Raw genomic sequence first — 18,165 nt, forward strand, 5'->3', positions numbered from 1 at the left:
CCAATCAGATCGCTGCTTTCATTTTGCAGAGGCCTTGTTAAAAATGAAAGGAGCCATCAGATTGGTTGCTATGGGCAACTCGGCAACTTTTCATCTGGACGGGTTTTTATAAATCTCTCCCAAAATGTAGCGCTGATTATACATTGCCATCAGTGGGTGTGGACCGACCCCCACCACGTGTGTATCAGACCCGTACATGACTCACGCCGGGCGCCGTATACCCGGAGGATCACTTTAACAAATTCCAATCTAGGACGATGATGAATCATGAAAGGAAAGATCAGGACGGTAAAGATCTCCAGTCATAAAACGTACAGAAACGGTGAAAACAATGAAAAAAAAAACAAAAAACGTATAAAACACTACATAAACAGGAAATAAATGTGAACGTACGGGGAAAACCCCAAAATCCCACCGACCAATCGCTGCACTGGAGCCCTGTGGGACACACACACAACCTCGTGCATGCAGCAGAGGCGACCCCGCGCAGGACCCCCTCACATTATGTAAACAGGTCCTGCTCCCCATTGTCCCCCCCGGGGGACCCCCAGTATATCCCAGTTACCTTCCCAGTTCACTCAGCGCTGCGGATCAGAGGAGGAAGTAGAAGGAGGGAGGCGAGAGGACAGCAGCCACTCCTTGTTAACTCCTTGGGGCCCGGACTGTTGTCGTCCGGGTGCAGCAGCCATTAATACTGCAGCGCACCAAGGATTAAACTTCTATTTTTAAAGTTTCTGGCAGCGACGCGTGTTTTCCCCTCCGCCGCAGTCGCTGGGACTCTGCACTTCACAGCAGGATGCGAGGGGGCGGGGTCATCAAACCTTCATGCGCATGTAACGCGTATCAGAGCGCACCGCGGAATCTCGTCACGGGCAATAATCCCTCCAAAATCTGCAACAAAACCCACACCTAGAAGGGCATTGTTTATCATTGTTTTTGCGCAATTTTAAAAAATTTTTAAATTGTTTTCCTGTTTGGAAGGCCGTGTCACTTATTAATGATTATTTTTACGCAACTTAAAAAAAAAATGTTTTTGCAGCGTGTGCTCGCTTCCTCATTTTTGTTTTTTTGCACTTAGAGGGGGCTTGGCTTAGTGTGCAAAGATTAGTTGCATTTATCATTGTTGTAAAAATTATTTTGCGCAAAAAAAACACGCATGTATACTTCACCGTCTAGTCGGCCTAGGATGTCGGACGACGTTCATTGTTACGTGTCTTTTCGCCCAATGGACATGATTTGAATAAATTTGCGCAATTATATTATGTGCGCAATTTTTTAAATTTGACACATGGAGGGTGGGGTAACTGAAATATTGCAAAATCTTCTGTGCGAATGTGTAATTTGCGCACAGATCTTTTCATAAATTTGCTGGACTGAAAATTGACTGGATGACCCCGAATAGTGCAAAATAAAAAATAATAAAAAAGGGGAAATGCTCAGACTTATTCCAACGCCAGTCGGTCACTGGAAGTACATCTGTGCAAAAAAAAATATTTTTGCGTAAGGGATAAGTTCGGCGCACATCAATCAGTGCATCTACTTAGCACATGCACAAGAAAAAGGAAAAAAATGTTAAATTAGTGCAAAAATAGATTATGATTTCGGCGCAAGTCTAAACGGAAAAAAAAAACACACACATTGGCAGCGCAAGTTTGCATGTGCACTTCCTGCTGGAAAAACCGCGCAAATTTTCACGCAAATCATAAATCTCTCCCTTTGTACGTTGGGATCCATTAACCCTTCACATACATCTTTATACTTTGTGCGGTGAAGGTTTTGCGCCATTACAGCATCCGATTCTGATGACTGAGGATTTTGCGATCTAGACTTTATGACATCTAGGTCAGTGTTTCCCCAACATGGTGCCTCCAGCTGTTGCAAAACTACAACTGTAGTCTCCCAATCACCGGTGAGTCACATCTTGCCGGCGTGTCACCATGTTGTGCCAGCGGTGTGTGTGTTCACTGCGGGATGGTCAGGGGCGCGGCGCAATTTTTCCGTTATTCTGGGGATTACTGAGTTGACGGAGCCGCCGGGTGAGGAGGAGCAGGTTCGGCTGCATTTCAGGTTTAGGCGAGAGACAAAGGTCACTCAACCCTCCGAGACAATGCGGGGAACGTTACTGAAGATCTGGGGGAGGGGCGCGCCATGTACGTGATATAAATGGGGGGGGGGTCATATACGTGATATAACTGGGGGGGGGTCATATATGTGATATAACTGGGGGGGTCATATATGTGATATAACTGGGGGGTCATATATGTGATATAACTGGGGGGGTCATATATGTGATATAACTGGGGGGGTCATATATGTGATATAACTGGGGGGTCATATATGTGATATAACTGGGGGGGTCATATATGTGATATAACTGGGGGGTCATATATGTGATATAACTGGGGGGGTCATATATGTGATATAACTGGGGGGGTCATATATGTGATATAACTGGGGGGGTCATATATGTGATATAACTGGGGGGGGGGTCATATATGTGATATAACTGGGGGGTCATATATGTGATATAATTGGGGGGTCATATATGTGATATAACTGGGGGGTCATATGTGATATAACTGGGGGGGGTCATATGTGATATAACTGGGGGGTCATATATGTTATATAATTGGGGGGGTCATATATGTGATTTAACTGGGGGGGTCATATATGTGATATAACTGGGGGGGTCATATATGTGATATAACTGGGGGGGTCATATATGTGATATAACTGGGGGGGGTCATATATGTGATATAACTGGGGGGTCATATATGTGATATAACTGGGGGGGTCATATATGTGATATAACTGGGGGGTCATATATGTGATATAACTGGGGGGGTCATATATGTGATATAACTGGGGGGGTCATATATGTGATATAACTGGGGGGGTCATATATGTGATATAACTGGGGGGGGGTCATATATGTGATATAACTGGGGGGTCATATATGTGATATAATTGGGGGGTCATATGTGATATAACTGGGGGGTCATATGTGATATAACTGGGGGGGGTCATATGTGATATAACTGGGGGGTCATATATGTTATATAATTGGGGGGGTCATATATGTGATTTAACTGGGGGGGTCATATATGTGATATAACTGGGGGGGTCATATATGTGATATAACTGGGGGGGGGTCATATATGTGATATAACTGGGGGGTCATATATGTGATATAATTGGGGGGTCATATATGTGATATAACTGGGGGGTCATATGTGATATAACTGGGGGGGGTCATATGTGATATAACTGGGGGGTCATATATGTTATATAATTGGGGGGGTCATATATGTGATTTAACTGGGGGGGTCATATATGTGATATAACTGGGGGGGTCATATATGTGATATAACTGGGGGGGTCATATATGTGATATAACTGGGGGGTCATATATGTGATATAACTGGGGGGTCATATATGTGATATAACTGGGGGGGTCATATATGTGATATAACTGGGGGGGGGTCATATATGTGATATAACTGGGGGGGGTCATATATGTGATATAACTGGGGGGGTCATATATGTGATATAACTGGGGGGGGTCATATATGTGATATAACTGGGGGGGTCATATATGTGATATAACTGGGGGGGTCATATATGTGATATAACTGGGGGGGTCATATATGTGATATAACTGGGGGGGTCATATATGTGATATAACTGGGGGGGTCATATATGTGATATAACTGGGGGGGTCATATTTGTGATATAACTGGGGGGTCATATATGTGATATAACTGGGGGTCATATATGTGATATAACTGGGGGGGTCATATATGTGATATAACTGGGGGGGTCATATATGTGATATAACTGGGGGGGTCATATATGTGATATAACTGGGGGGGGTCATATATGTGATATAACTGGGGGGTCATATATGTGATATAACTGGGGGGGGGTCATATATGTGATATAACTGGGGGGGGTCATATATGTGATATAACTGGGGGGTCATATATGTGATATAACTGGGGGGGTCATATATGTGATATAACTGGGGGGGTCATATATGTGATATAACTGGGGGGGGGTCATATATGTGATATAACTGGGGGGGGGTCATATATGTGATAACTGGGGGGTCATATATGTGATATAACTGGGGGGGTCATATATGTGATATAACTGGGGGGGTCATATATGTGATATAACTGGGGGGGGTCATATATGTGATATAACTGGGGGGGGTCATATATGTGATATAACTGGGGGGTCATATATGTGATATAACTGGGGGGTCATATATGTGATATAACTGGGGGGGTCATATATGTGATATAACTGGGGGGGTCATATATGTGATATAACTGGGGGGGGGGTCATATATGTGATATAACTGGGGGGGGTCATATATGTGATATAACTGGGGGGGGGGTCATATATGTGATATAACTGGGGGGTCATATATGTGATATAACTGGGGAGGGTTATATATGTGATATAACGGGGGGGGGTCATATATGTGATATAACTGGGGGGGGTCATATATGTGATATAACTGGGGGGGGTCATATATGTGATATAACTGGGGGGGGTCATATATGTGATATAACTGGGGGGTCATATATGTGATATAACTGGGGGGGTCATATATGTGATATAACTGGGGGGGTCATATATGTGATATAACTGGGGGGGTCATATATGTGATATAACTGGGGGGGGGGGTCATATATGTGATATAACTGGGGGGGGTCATATATGTGATATAACTGGGGGGGGGGGTCATATATGTGATATAACTGGGGGGTCATATATGTGATATAACTGGGGGGTCATATATGTGATATAACTGGGGGGGTCATATATGTGATATAACTGGGGGGGGTCATATATGTGATATAACTGGGGGGGTCATATATGTGATATAACTGGGGGGTCATATATGTGATATAACTGGGGGGGGGTCATATATGTGATATAACTGGGGGGTCATATATGTGATATAACTGGGGGGGGTCATATATGTGATATAACTGGGGGGGTCATATATGTGATATAACTGGGGGGGTCATATATGTGATATAACTGGGGGGGTCATATATGTGATATAACTGGGGGGGTCATATATGTGATATAACTGGGGGGTCATATATGTGATATAACTGGGGGGGTCATATATGTGATATAACTGGGGGGGTCATATATGTGATATAACTGGGGGGGTCATATATGTGATATAACTGGGGGGGTCATATATGTGATATAACTGGGGGGGGTCATATATGTGATATAACTGGGGGGGTCATATATGTGATATAACTGGGGGGGTCATATATGTGATATAACTGGGGGGGTCATATATGTGATATAACTGGGGGGGTCATATATGTGATATAACTGGGGGGGTCATATATGTGATATAACTGGGGGGGTCATATATGTGATATAACTGGGGGGGTCATATATGTGATATAACTGGGGGGGTCATATATGTGATATAACTGGGGGGGTCATATTTGTGATATAACTGGGGGGTCATATATGTGATATAACTGGGGGGTCATATATGTGATATAACTGGGGGGGTCATATATGTGATATAACTGGGGGGGGGTCATATATGTGATATAACTGGGGGGGGGTCATATATGTGATATAACTGGGGGGGTCATATATGTGATATAACTGGGGGGTCATATATGTGATATAACTGGGGGGTCATATATGTGATATAACTGGGGGGGTCATATATGTGATATAACTGGGGGGGGGTCATATATGTGATATAACTGGGGGGGGGGTCATATATGTGATATAACTGGGGGGTCATATATGTGATATAACTGGGGGGGTCATATATGTGATATAACTGGGGGGGTCATATATGTGATATAACTGGGGGGGTCATATATGTGATATAACTGGGGGGGGTCATATATGTGATATAACTGGGGGGGGTCATATATGTGATATAACTGGGGGGTCATATATGTGATATAACTGGGGGGGTCATATATGTGATATAACTGGGGGGGTCATATATGTGATATAACTGGGGGGGGTCATATATGTGATATAACTGGGGGGGGGTCATATATGTGATATAACTGGGGGGGTCATATATGTGATATAACTGGGGGGGGGGGTCATATATGTGATATAACTGGGGGGTCATATATGTGATATAACTGGGGAGGGTTATATATGTGATATAACGGGGGGGGTCATATATGTGATATAACTGGGGGGGTCATATATGTGATATAACTGGGGGGGTCATATATGTGATATAACTGGGGGGGGTCATATATGTGATATAACTGGGGGGGGTCATATATGTGATATAACTGGGGGGGGGTCATATATGTGATATAACTGGGGGGGTCATATATGTGATATAACTGGGGGGGTCATATATGTGATATAACTGGGGGGGTCATATATGTGATATAACTGGGGGGGGTCATATATGTGATATAACTGGGGGGGGTCATATATGTGATATAACTGGGGGGGTCATATATGTGATATAACTGGGGGGGTCATACATGTGATATAACTGGGGGGGTCATATATGTGATATAACTGGGGGGGGGGTCATATATGTGATATAACTGGGGGGTCATATATGTGATATAACTGGGGGGGGGTCATATATGTGATATAACTGGGGGGGGTCATATATGTGATATAACTGGGGGGTCATATATGTGATATAACTGGGGGGTCATATATGTGATATAACTGGGGGGGTCATATATGTGATATAACTGGGGGGGGGTCATATATGTGATATAACTGGGGGGTCATATATGTGATATAACTGGGGGGGGTCATATATGTGATATAACTGGGGGGGGTCATATATGTGATATAACTGGGGGGTCATATATGTGATATAACTGGGGGGTCATATATGTGATATAACTGGGGGGTCATATATGTGATATAACTGGGGGGGTCATATATGTGATATAACTGGGGGGGTCATATATGTGATATAACTGGGGGGTCATATATGTGATATAACTGGGGGGTCATATATGTGATATAACTGGGGGGTCATATATGTGATATAACTGGGGGGTCATATATGTGATATAACTGGGGGGGTCATATATGTGATATAACTGGGGGGGGTCATATATGTGATATAACTGGGGGGGGTCATATATGTGATATAACTGGGGGGTCATATATGTGATATAACTAGGGGGGTCATATATGTGATATAACTGGGGGGTCATATATGTGATATAACTGGGGGGTCATATATGTGATATAACTGGGGGGTCATATATGTGATATAACTGGGGGGTCATATATGTGATATAACTGGGGGGTCATATATGTGATATAACTGGGGGGGTCATATACGCGATTCCCGTAAATAATGTATATGCATTAACCCCTTAAGGAGCAGAAGAAACGTTTGCATGGTTTTTCGGCAGTCACCATCCAGGACAGGATGTCGCCGTGGTCGGGTGGCGGCCGCTCTAGTTAATGGGGGAGGGGCTGACGTATGTTCGCACGTCCTGACTAGAGATGAGCGAACTTACAGTAAATTCGATTCGTCACAAACTTCTCGGCTCGGCAGTTGATGACTTTTCCTGCATAAATTAGTTCAGCTTTCCGGTGCTCCGGTGGCTGGAGACTCTTTCCTAGGACTGTATCCACCTTTTCCAGCCCACGGGAGCACCGGAAAGCTGAACTCATTTATGCAGGAAAAGTCATCAACTGCCGAGCCGAGAAGTTCGTGACGAATCGAATTTACTGTAAGTTCGCTCATCTCTAATTCTGACCATAGTTTTTTTTGTATTTTTGTTTAGGTTGATGTTCAAGTCCCTGGCGTCATATGATGCAGTTTTTTTTCCTTTTTACGTTTTTGGTCGGGATTTTAGGGTCCGTTCAGGGAATGGGTTTTTTGGGGTTTCATGTGTGATACTGTCTGCTGAGCTGCTGTATCTAATCCTATCATGTGTGATACTGTCTGCTGAGCTGCTGTATCTAATCCTATCATGTGTGATACTGTCTGCTGAGCTGCTGTATCTGAGCCTATCATGTGTGATACTGTCAGCTGAGCTGCTGTATCTAAGCCTGTCATGTGTGATACTGTCAGCTGAGCTACTGTATCTGAGCCTATCATGTGTGATACTGTCAGCTGAGCTGCTGTATCTAAGCATATCATGTGTGATACTGTCAGCTGAGCTGCTGTATCTAAGCCTGTCATGTGTGATACTGTCTGCTGAGCTGCTGTATCTAAGCCTATCATGTGTGATACTGTCAGCTGAGCTGCTGTATCTAAGCCTATCATGTGTGATACTGTCAGCTGAGCTGCTGTATCTGAGCCTATCATGTGTGATACTGTCAGCTGAGCTGCTGTATCTAAGCCTATCATGTGTGATTCTGTCAGCTGAGCTGCTGTATCTAAGCCTGTCATGTGTGATACTGTCTGCTGAGCTGCTGTATCTAAGCCTATTATGTGTGATACTGTCTGCTGAGCTGCTGTATCTAAGCCTATTATGTGTGATACTGTCAGCTGAGCTGCTGTATCTAAGCCTGTCATGTGTGATACTGTCTGCTGAGCTGCTGTATCTAAGCCTATTATGTGTGATACTGTCAGCTGAGCTGCTGTATCTAAGCCTGTCTGTGTGATACTGTCTGCTGAGCTGCTGTATCTAAGCCTATTATGTGTGATACTGTCTGCTGAGCTGCTGTATCTAAGCCTATCATGTGTGATACTGTCTGCTGAGCTGCTGTATCTGAGCCTATCATGTGTGATACTGTCTGCTGAGCTGCTGTATCTAAGCCTATCATGTGTGATACTGTCTGCTGAGCTGCTGTATCTGAGCCTATCATGTGTGATACTGTCTGCTGAGCTGCTGTATCTAAGCCGTTCATGTGTGATACTGTCTGCTGAGCTGCTGTATCTAAGCCTATCATGTGTGATACTGTCTGCTGAGCTGCTGTATCTGAGCCTATCATGTGTGATACTGTCTGCTGAGCTGCTGTATCTAAGCCGTTCATGTGTGATACTGTCTGCTGAGCTGCTGTATCTGAGCCTATCATGTGTGATACTGTCAGCTGAGCTGCTGTATCTAAGCCTATCATGTGTGATACTGTCTGCTGAGCTGCTGTATCTGAGCCTATCAGAGACACATGTGACCCTTCCCTCACAGAATATTTAAAAAAAAAAATGTATTTGACATTTGGGGCGTTTTACGTTTATCCGGTCTTTTCTTTGTTAAGTGTTTTGAACTATTTACAGGCACCTAAAATGCCAAATGCCGTCCACAGCTGGAATGTTCGCACCTAGTTTTGTGGAGACTTTCCAGATTTGTTTGTTTCGCTTCTGTATGTTTTTTTGTTTTTTTTAAACTTTTGAATTCACTGGAAAACACCGGACAGTTTACACGCTATTTTTTGTTTTGTTTTTTTGTTTACGGTTGCAATTTTTACAGGGCATAACCAAAAAAGTGCACAGTATTTATTTTAGCCATAATATTTCAGTTTTAAGCCCAAAAAAAAAAAAAAAAAAAGCAAAAAATTTTTTTTTTCTTTTTGCATTCTTGATACGTTTTTTTGTGCATAAACGCTTGAAAACGATTACATAAAATGCCTCTATAAATGCTCCATAAATAAAAATGTGCAGAAAATAGCAAAAAAAAAAATGAACAAAAAACAAAAATGAAAAAAAAAAAAGTGTATTTTTCTGAGCCAAAATGCTTGTGTAAAAGTCACCTTCATACTATGCAAAAAAAAAAAATAAAAATGATATTTATATATGTGTGTAATGTGAAGTCAAAGTTTTCCCACTGAAATCAATGGGACTTACTTAAAAAGAGATCGTAAAATGTATTTTGAGGCAGAAAATGACGAATTTTTGCCTCAACATGAGATAAAAAAAAAAAATTTAAAATATGGGTTGAAGGGTAAATTTATCATTGAATTTACATTGGTTTTTGCCGGTATAAAGTCACAATAGTTTTTTTGGTTTTTTTTGTATTTTTTCGGCACAATGCACTTTTAGACCCATTCAAGAAAACATCTTGAATGTAACGCGGCGCGGTTCCTGCAGTGGTCGGTGATTCATCAATTACGACTTTTCCAAACAACTCGCAAATTTTTATTTTTATTTTTTTTATTTATTTTTTGCACAATGGGTCAAAAGGTCGTAAATAGTCATGGCTTAGCTTTTTAATGTGTGTAAAAAAAAAAAAAGTTGCAAACTTTTAGCCTCCCTTCCTGTATGGTTCGGGAATGGGGGGGGGGGGTAGGGGGGGGCTCTTTTGTTGGGCTGATATAGTGGACCCTCTCTCCCGCACACTGCTGTCCTTTGAGAACTTAAAGGGGTACTCCGGTGAAAACCATTTTTCTTTTAAATCAACTGGTGGCAGAAGGTTAAACATATTTGTAAATTACTTCTATTAAAAAATCTTAATCCTTCCTGTACTTATTAGCTGCTTAATACTGCAGAGGAAATTCTTTTCATTTTGAAATGCTCTCTGATGACATCACGAGCACAGTTCTCACTGCTGACATTATTATAATAATAATAATAATACCACTTTATTTATTGTTGTCCTTAGTGGGATTTGAACCCAAGTCCCCAGCGCTGCAAGGCAGCAGTGCTAACCACTGAGCCACCATGCTGCCCTTAATAATTCCTTACCTCTCTTCCTTTCTGTTTGGGAGCTCTGGGATCGGTTCTCAGACAGACAACCTCCTTAACCCCTTAAGGACTCAGCCCATTTTGGCCTTAAGGACTCAGACAATTTAATTTTTACGTTTTCATTTTTTCCTCCTCGCCTTCTAAAAATCATAACTCTTTTATATTTTCATCCACAGACTAGTATGAGGGCTTGTTTTTTGCGCGACCAGTTGTCCTTTGTAATGACATCACTCATTATATCATAAAATGTATGGCGCAACCAAAAAACACTATTTTTGTGGGGAAATTAAAACGAAAAACGCAATTTTGCTAATTTTGGAAGGTTTTGTTTTCACGCCGTACAATTTCTGGTAAAAATTACGTGTTCTTTATTCTGAGGGTCAATACGATTAAAATGATACCCATTATTACATACTTTTATATTATTGTTGCGCTTAAAAAAAATTACAAACTTTTTAACCAAATTAGTACGTTTATAATCCCTTTATTTTGATGACCTATAACTTTTTTATTTTTCCGTATAAGCGGCGGTATGGGGGCTCATTTTTTGCGCCATGATCTGTACTTTTTTTTGATACCACATTTGTATATAAAAAACTTTTAATACATTTTTTATAATTTTTTTTTAATAAAATGTATTAAAAAAGTAGGAATTTTGGACTTTTTTAATTTTTTTTCGTTCACGCCGTTCACCGTACGGGATCATTAACATTTTATTTTAATAGTTCGGACATTTACGCACGCGGGGATACCAAATATGTCTATAAAAAATGTTTTTTACGCTTTTTGGGGGTAAAATAGGAAAAAACGGACGTTTTACTTTTTTATTGGGGGAGGGGATTTTTCACTTTTTTTTTACTTTTACTTTTACATTTTTTTAAATTTTTTTTTACACTTGAATAGTCCCCATAGGGGACTATTCATAGCAATACCATGATTGCTAATACTGATCTGTTCTATGTATAGGACATAGAACAGATCAGTGTTATCGGTCATCTCCTGCTCTGGTCTGCTCGATCACAGACCAGAGCAGGAGACGCCGGGAGCTGCACGGAGGAAGGTGAGGGGACCTCCGTGCGGCGTTATGAATGATCGGATCCCCGCAGCAGCGCTGCGGGCGATCCGATCGTTCATTTTAATCGCGAACTCCCGCAGATGCCGGGATCTGTATTGATCCCGGCACCTGAGGGGTTAATGGCGGACGCCCGCGAGATCGCGGGCGTCGGCCATTGCCGGCGGGTCCCTGGCTACGATCAGCAGCCGGGATCAGCCGCGCATGACACGGGCATCGCTCCGATGCCCGCGGTTATGCTTAGGACGTAAATGTACGTCCTGGTGCGTTAAGTACCACCTCACCAGGACGTACATTTACGTCCTGCGTCCTTAAGGGGTTAAAGGGGTACTCCGGTGGAAAATATATATATATATATATTTTTTTTTTTTTAGGTCTTTATAAGTCAACTGGTGCCAGAAAGTTAAACCGATCTGTAAATTATTTCTATAAAAAAATCTTTACCCTTCCAGTACTTTTCATAGCAAACCTACGCTGCTCTGGACAGTTCCTGACACGGACAGAGGTGTCAGCAGAGAGCACAGTGGACAGGACAAAAGAAAAGAATTTTCTCTGTAGCATACAGCTGCTAAAAAGTACTGGAAGGGTAAAGATTTTTTCATAGAAGTCATTTACAAATCTGTTTAACTTTCTGGTACCAGTTGACTTATAAAGACCTAAAAAATGTTTTCCACCGGGGTACCCCCTTAACGACGCAGGATGTATATTTACGTACTGGGCCGACTCCCGTGATTTAACGCACGGTCATGCGGTAACCCTGCGTGATATTGGGTCGGTCCAGTCGGCCATCAACGGCCGGGACCCGCGGCTAATACAGGACAACACCGATCGCGGTGATGCCCTGTATTAACCCTTCAGACGTGGCGATCAAAGCTGACCGCCGCGTCTGAAGTGAAACTGAAAGTATCCTGGCAACTCAGTTGGGCTGTTCGATGAAATCGCGGCATTCCCGAAAACAGCTTTCAGGACACCGGGAGGATCCCTACCTGCCTCCCCGGTGTCCGATCGGCGAATGACTGCTCCGTGCCTGAGATCCAGACGGGAACAGACAAGCGCCGAGAACACTGATCAATTGCGCGTTAATACACGCCAGTGATCAGTGTAAAGATCAGTGTGTGCAGTGTTATAGCCCCCTATGGGATAACAATGATCAGTGTGTGCAGTGTTATAGCCCCCTATGGGATAACAAAGATCAATGTAAAAGATCAGTGTGTGCAGTGTTATAGCCCCCTATGGGATAACAATGATCAGTGTGTGCAGTGTTATAGCCCCCTATGGGATAACAAAGATCAATGTAAAAGATCAGTGTGTGCAGTGTTATAGCCCCCTATGGGATAACAAAGATCAATGTAAAAGATCAGTGCGTGTAGTGTTATAACTTTTTTTTTTTTTATGGAAAAGGGAGGGGATTCAAACTTTTATTAGGGGTTAAATCACATTTATTAACACTTTGTTTTTTGCAGTGTTATAGCAGTGTAATAAAAATAAAAATATACATATGTGGTATATGTCCGATCTATAAAAATATATCATTAATTAAACCGCACGGTCAATGACGTATACGTAAAAAAATTTCCAAAGTCCAAAATAGCGTATTTTTGGTCACTTTTATACCATATAAAATGAATAAAAAGTGATCAAAAAGTCAGATCAAAACAAAAATAGTACCGCTAAAAACTTCAGGTCACGGTGCAAAAAATCAGCCCTCAAACTAACCCGTTTGCAGAAAAATTAAAAAGTTATAGGGGTCAGAAGATGACAATTTCAAACGTATAAATTTTCCTGCATGTAGTTATGATTTTTTCCAGAAGTCCGACAAAATCACCTATATAAGTAGGTTATCATTATAATCGTATGGACCTACAGAATAATGATAAGGTGTCATTTTTACCGAAATATGTACTACGTAGAAACGGTGTAAAAGGGCAAAAACTGAAAAACGTTGAGTCCTTAAGGGGTTAATTCTCTTACTTTATTTCTGGTACCGCCCTTCAGGCCTTTTAGGGTCCTACCAAGGTGACGTATTGGTAACTGAGAATTATTTGTGTGGCATTTGCGCAGTTACTTGCTCAGTCATCTTTTTTAAAGGGGTACTCCGCCCCTGGCATCTTATCCCCCATCCAAAGGATAGGGGATAAGATGTTAGATCGCCGCGGTCCCGCTGCTGGGGACCCCGGGGATCGCCGGTGCGGCACCCCGCCATCATTACTGCACAGAGCGTCATGGCTCCGCCCCCTTAATGCAAGTCTATGGCAGGGGGCGTGACGACCGCCACACCCCTTCCCATAGACTTGTATTGAAGGGGGCGGGCCGTGACGTCACGAGGGGCGGAGCCGTGACGTAACGATGCTCCGGCCCCTGTATTGCCCGTCATTACGTGCAGAAGCGATCCCCGGGGGTCCCCAGCAGCGGGACCACGGCGATCTGACATCTTATCCCCTATCCTTTGGATAGGGGATAAGATGTCTAGGGGAGGAGTACCCCTTTAATGCTTTGGTTTTTTTCCCGGTGCCGATTTCTGACCCTAGTTTTGTATAAGAACCTGTTCCGTGTCGCTTTATTTCTGTATTGAAAAACTTTAATAAAAATTTACAGTTGAAATAAAAAAAAAAAAGTTGCAAACTTTCGCTCAAAGTGATCAAAAGTAAGGAGTAAACCATTAAAAATGGCGCACTAAAGTGAAATGTCAGGAAAATGCGTGTCTGCGCAAAATTTATCAAACGCCCGGCACTTGTATAGGTTACGGCCACACAACATAAAAGGTGGACAAAAATAGTTCTCCTACTGCGGCCCTCCAGGTGTTGCAAAACTACAACTCCAAGCATGCCCGGACAGCCAAACACTTGTCTGCCTCTTCCAGAGGATCCACACTGATCATGAAAGGTAAATCAAAGCTTCCCTTTTGCAAAACTTCAACTCCCAGCATGCCCGGACAGCCGTTGGCTGTCCGGGCATGCTGGGAGTTGTAGTTTTGCAACATCTGGAGGTCCGCAGGTTGGAGACCACTGCTCTAAACAAACGCCGGGTGCAGCAGGGAAATTGAGGAGGATCCACACTGATCATGAAAGGTAAATCAAGGCTTCCCTTTTGCAAAACTTCAACTCCCAGCATGCCCGGACAGCCAAACACTTGTCTGCCTCTTCCAGAGGATCCACACTGATCATGAAAGGTAAATTAAGGCTTCCCTTTTGCAAAACTTCAACTCCCAGCATGCCCCGGACAGCCAATGCTGGGAGTTGTAGTTTTGCAACATCTGGAGGTCCGCAGGTTGGAGACCACTGCTCTAAACAAACGCCGGGTGCAGCAGGGAAAAAGAGGAGGATCCACACTGATCATGAAAGGTAAATCAAGGCTTCCCTTTTGCAAAACTTCAACTCCCAGCATGCCCGGACAGCCGTTGGCTGTCCAGGCATACTGGGAGTTGTAGTTTTGCAACACCTGGAGGGCCTCAGTTTGGAGACCACTGAAACAATGGGCGCAGTGTTGACCAACCTGTGACTCCCCAGGTATTGCAAAACTACAACTCCCAGCATGGCCAACAACCATAGGTCACTATGGGAGTTGTAGTTTTGCCACAGGTCATAGAACACAGGTATAAGGCCTCAGCCTGGTTCTGGTCTCCACGGCGATGGCTCTTGCCCTAGCAACCAATCACAGAGCAGCTTTCATTTCACAGCCTGCACATGAAAAGCTATGAGCTGCGCTGCCATTGGTTGCTAGGGGCAACAGAGACTGTTTACCTTTTGGCCATTCTAAGAGCGCGTTCACACCGCGTTATCGCTGCCCGTTTAACGTATACGTTTTATAGAAATAAAATGGACGCCTTACGCCGTAATCCATTGCCTATTGATTTACAATATTTAAAACAAAACAAAAACAAAACTGACCACCGTAATGGATCCGTTTTTTAAATTTATGACATTTTTTTGGGCGTATGCAGTACTGCGGTTGACCGTGTTTTTCCGCACAGCACAATCATACGGGCTGTAAAGGAAACGGAGACAAAAACGTAACCTAATCGAACTTTCATGTGTCTGGAGGGCAATCGGCACTGACGGCAGCGCCCAACAATAAACTACTGACTGATACATTGTAACAGATCCTCAGCCGTGTGCAGTGTCATGTTTACGCTGTCACCTCCGGTTGCTAAGCCCCAGGTGTGTCACACGCTATAGTTACCATCCCCCGCGCCATTATACCTGATCTCTATACTGTATTTGCATAGGTAAGTCATTAACCCTTCGATTGCAGTCCGCAGGTGGGTGAGGACCAGGTGCAGCTTGCCCGTCCGCACGAGCTGGTGACACCCCGTGACCCCACTGAACGCCAACCGCGCCTCATATAGAATCATCACCATTATTATCACGGCTGCAGCGAAATCTACTTTAAAAGAGAAGAGACGGGAGCGAAGTCCTTACCTGGAGACTGTCGGCGATCACCTGGACAGGTGCGAGGGCTACGGGACGGATAAAGCACCGCAGCAGCCAATCAGAGCCCGGCCCCGCCTCCAGGAGATGAGACAACAGTGCGCTCCAAACTGTGGACCTACAGATGTGGCAAAACTACAACTCCCAGCATGCCCGGACGGCCAATAGAGTCGTATAGAAATATCGGAATAAAGAAAGATTTGTGTCCAGCCAGGTGCACGAGGGCGCAGCAGCCGTATGCTCAGGAGGGGTGAGCGGCGGGGGCCATATTCAAATTCTCGATATTTGGCGAATACATGGACAAATATTGGTCCTATATTTGTGAAATTCGCATATTCGCGATGTTCGTTGTTTTTATTTTTTCCATGCAAACATGAAATTCGCATAGTGCGCAATTATATCTGTCACCTAAGAGGGGGGCGGGATCAGTGTCCTCTGACTGGAAGTGTTGATATTCGCGAATATTTGCATATTTGGAAGAAAAAATGAAAAAAAGAATATCCGGCATTACGAATATATATCATTATATTATAAATATTCGCAAAATCGCGAAGTGCTGATATTCACGGTAAAAATTAGCATTTTCAATATTCGCGCTCAACACTAATTCTCGGTGATAATGAATGAGACTCCGCACTCTGGATCCGCATATTCTTAAAACAGAGTACAGAAATATCACCTCCGCTGCTGTATCTAAGCCGGGCATGTGTGATACTGTCTGCTCAACCTGTATCTAAATCATGGGCTTGTAGTTCCTGTCTGCTGAACTGCTATATCTAAGCCTATCATGTGTGATACTGTCTGCTGAGTGGATGTATCTAAGCCTATCATGTGTGATACTGTCTGCTGAGCTGCTGTATCTAATCCTATCATGTGTGATACTGTCTGCTGAGCTGCTGTATCTAAGCCTATCGTGTGATACTGTCTGCTGAGCTGCTGTATCTAATCCTATCATGTGTGATACTGTCTGCTGAGCTGTTGTTTTTAAATCTATCATGTGTAATACTGTCTGCTGAGCTGCTGTATCTAAGCCTGTCATGTGTGATACTGTCTGCTGAGCTGATGTATCTAAGCCTATCATGTGTGATACTGTCTGCTGAGCTGCTGTATCTAAGCCTATCATGTGTAATTCTGTCTGCTGAGCTGCTGTCTCTAAGCCTATCATGTGTGATACTGTTTGCTGAGCTGCTGTATCTAAGCCTACCATGTGTGATACTGTTTACTGAGGAGCTGTATCTAAGCCTATCATGTGTGATACTGTCTGCTGAGCTGCTGTATCTAATCCTATCATGTGTGATACAGTCTGCTGGGTGGATGTATCTAATCCTATCATGTGTGATACAGTCTGCTGGGTGGATGTATCTAAGCCTATCATGTGTGATACAGTCTGCTGGGTGGATGTATCTAATCCTTTCATGTGTGATACTGTCTGCTGAGCTGCTGTATCTAAGCCTATCATGTGTGATACAGTCTGCTGGGTGGATGTATCTACGCCTATCATGTGTGATACAGTCTGCTGGGTGGATGTATCTAAGCCTATCATGTGTGATACAGTCTGCTGAGCTGCTGTATCTAAGCCTATCATGTGTGATACTGTCTGCTGAGCTGCTGTATCTAAGCCTATCATGTGTGATACAGTCTGCTGGGTGGATGTATCTAATCCTATCATGTGTGATACAGTCTCCCTCAGTATATACATTACGGAGCAGCACTCACCTCTCTCTCTGATTCGGCTTCTTGTACAGAATGAATTTCCTCCCAACATATTCCCGGAAATGTGTCAGTGCTGTATAGGACAGTGCTGCCCCCTAATGTAGACCTGGGGGTACTACTTCACACCCTTTGGACCTTTTTGTTTCATGTCCACACGGTATGAGGGATTATTAAAGGATAAGATTTATTCAAAATTCTTTTTATAAAGAACATTGTTTTCAGACGCTTTAATAATTTAACGATGGAGGGAGAGGCTTCGCAACAAGTGTGCCTCCAGCTGTTACAAAACTACAACTCCCAGCATGCTGGCA

At 43.3% G+C, this 18,165-nt stretch overlaps 1 protein-coding gene across 1 annotated transcript in view; it reads right to left on the bottom strand.

The window, feature by feature from the left end:
* MVP (major vault protein) overlaps positions 1 to 17,921 on the bottom strand; it is a 42,155-nt gene extending 24,234 nt beyond the window's left edge. Inside the window, 1 exon segment of the mRNA XM_056536709.1 lies at positions 17,858 to 17,921. Coding sequence (XP_056392684.1) covers positions 17,858 to 17,906 — 49 coding nt within the window. The 5' untranslated portion in view covers positions 17,907 to 17,921.
* Positions 17,922 to 18,165: the final 244 nt, after the last annotated feature.

Source organism: Hyla sarda, chromosome 8 (genome assembly GCF_029499605.1).
Source record: "Hyla sarda isolate aHylSar1 chromosome 8, aHylSar1.hap1, whole genome shotgun sequence".
NCBI lineage: Eukaryota > Metazoa > Chordata > Amphibia > Anura > Hylidae > Hyla > Hyla sarda.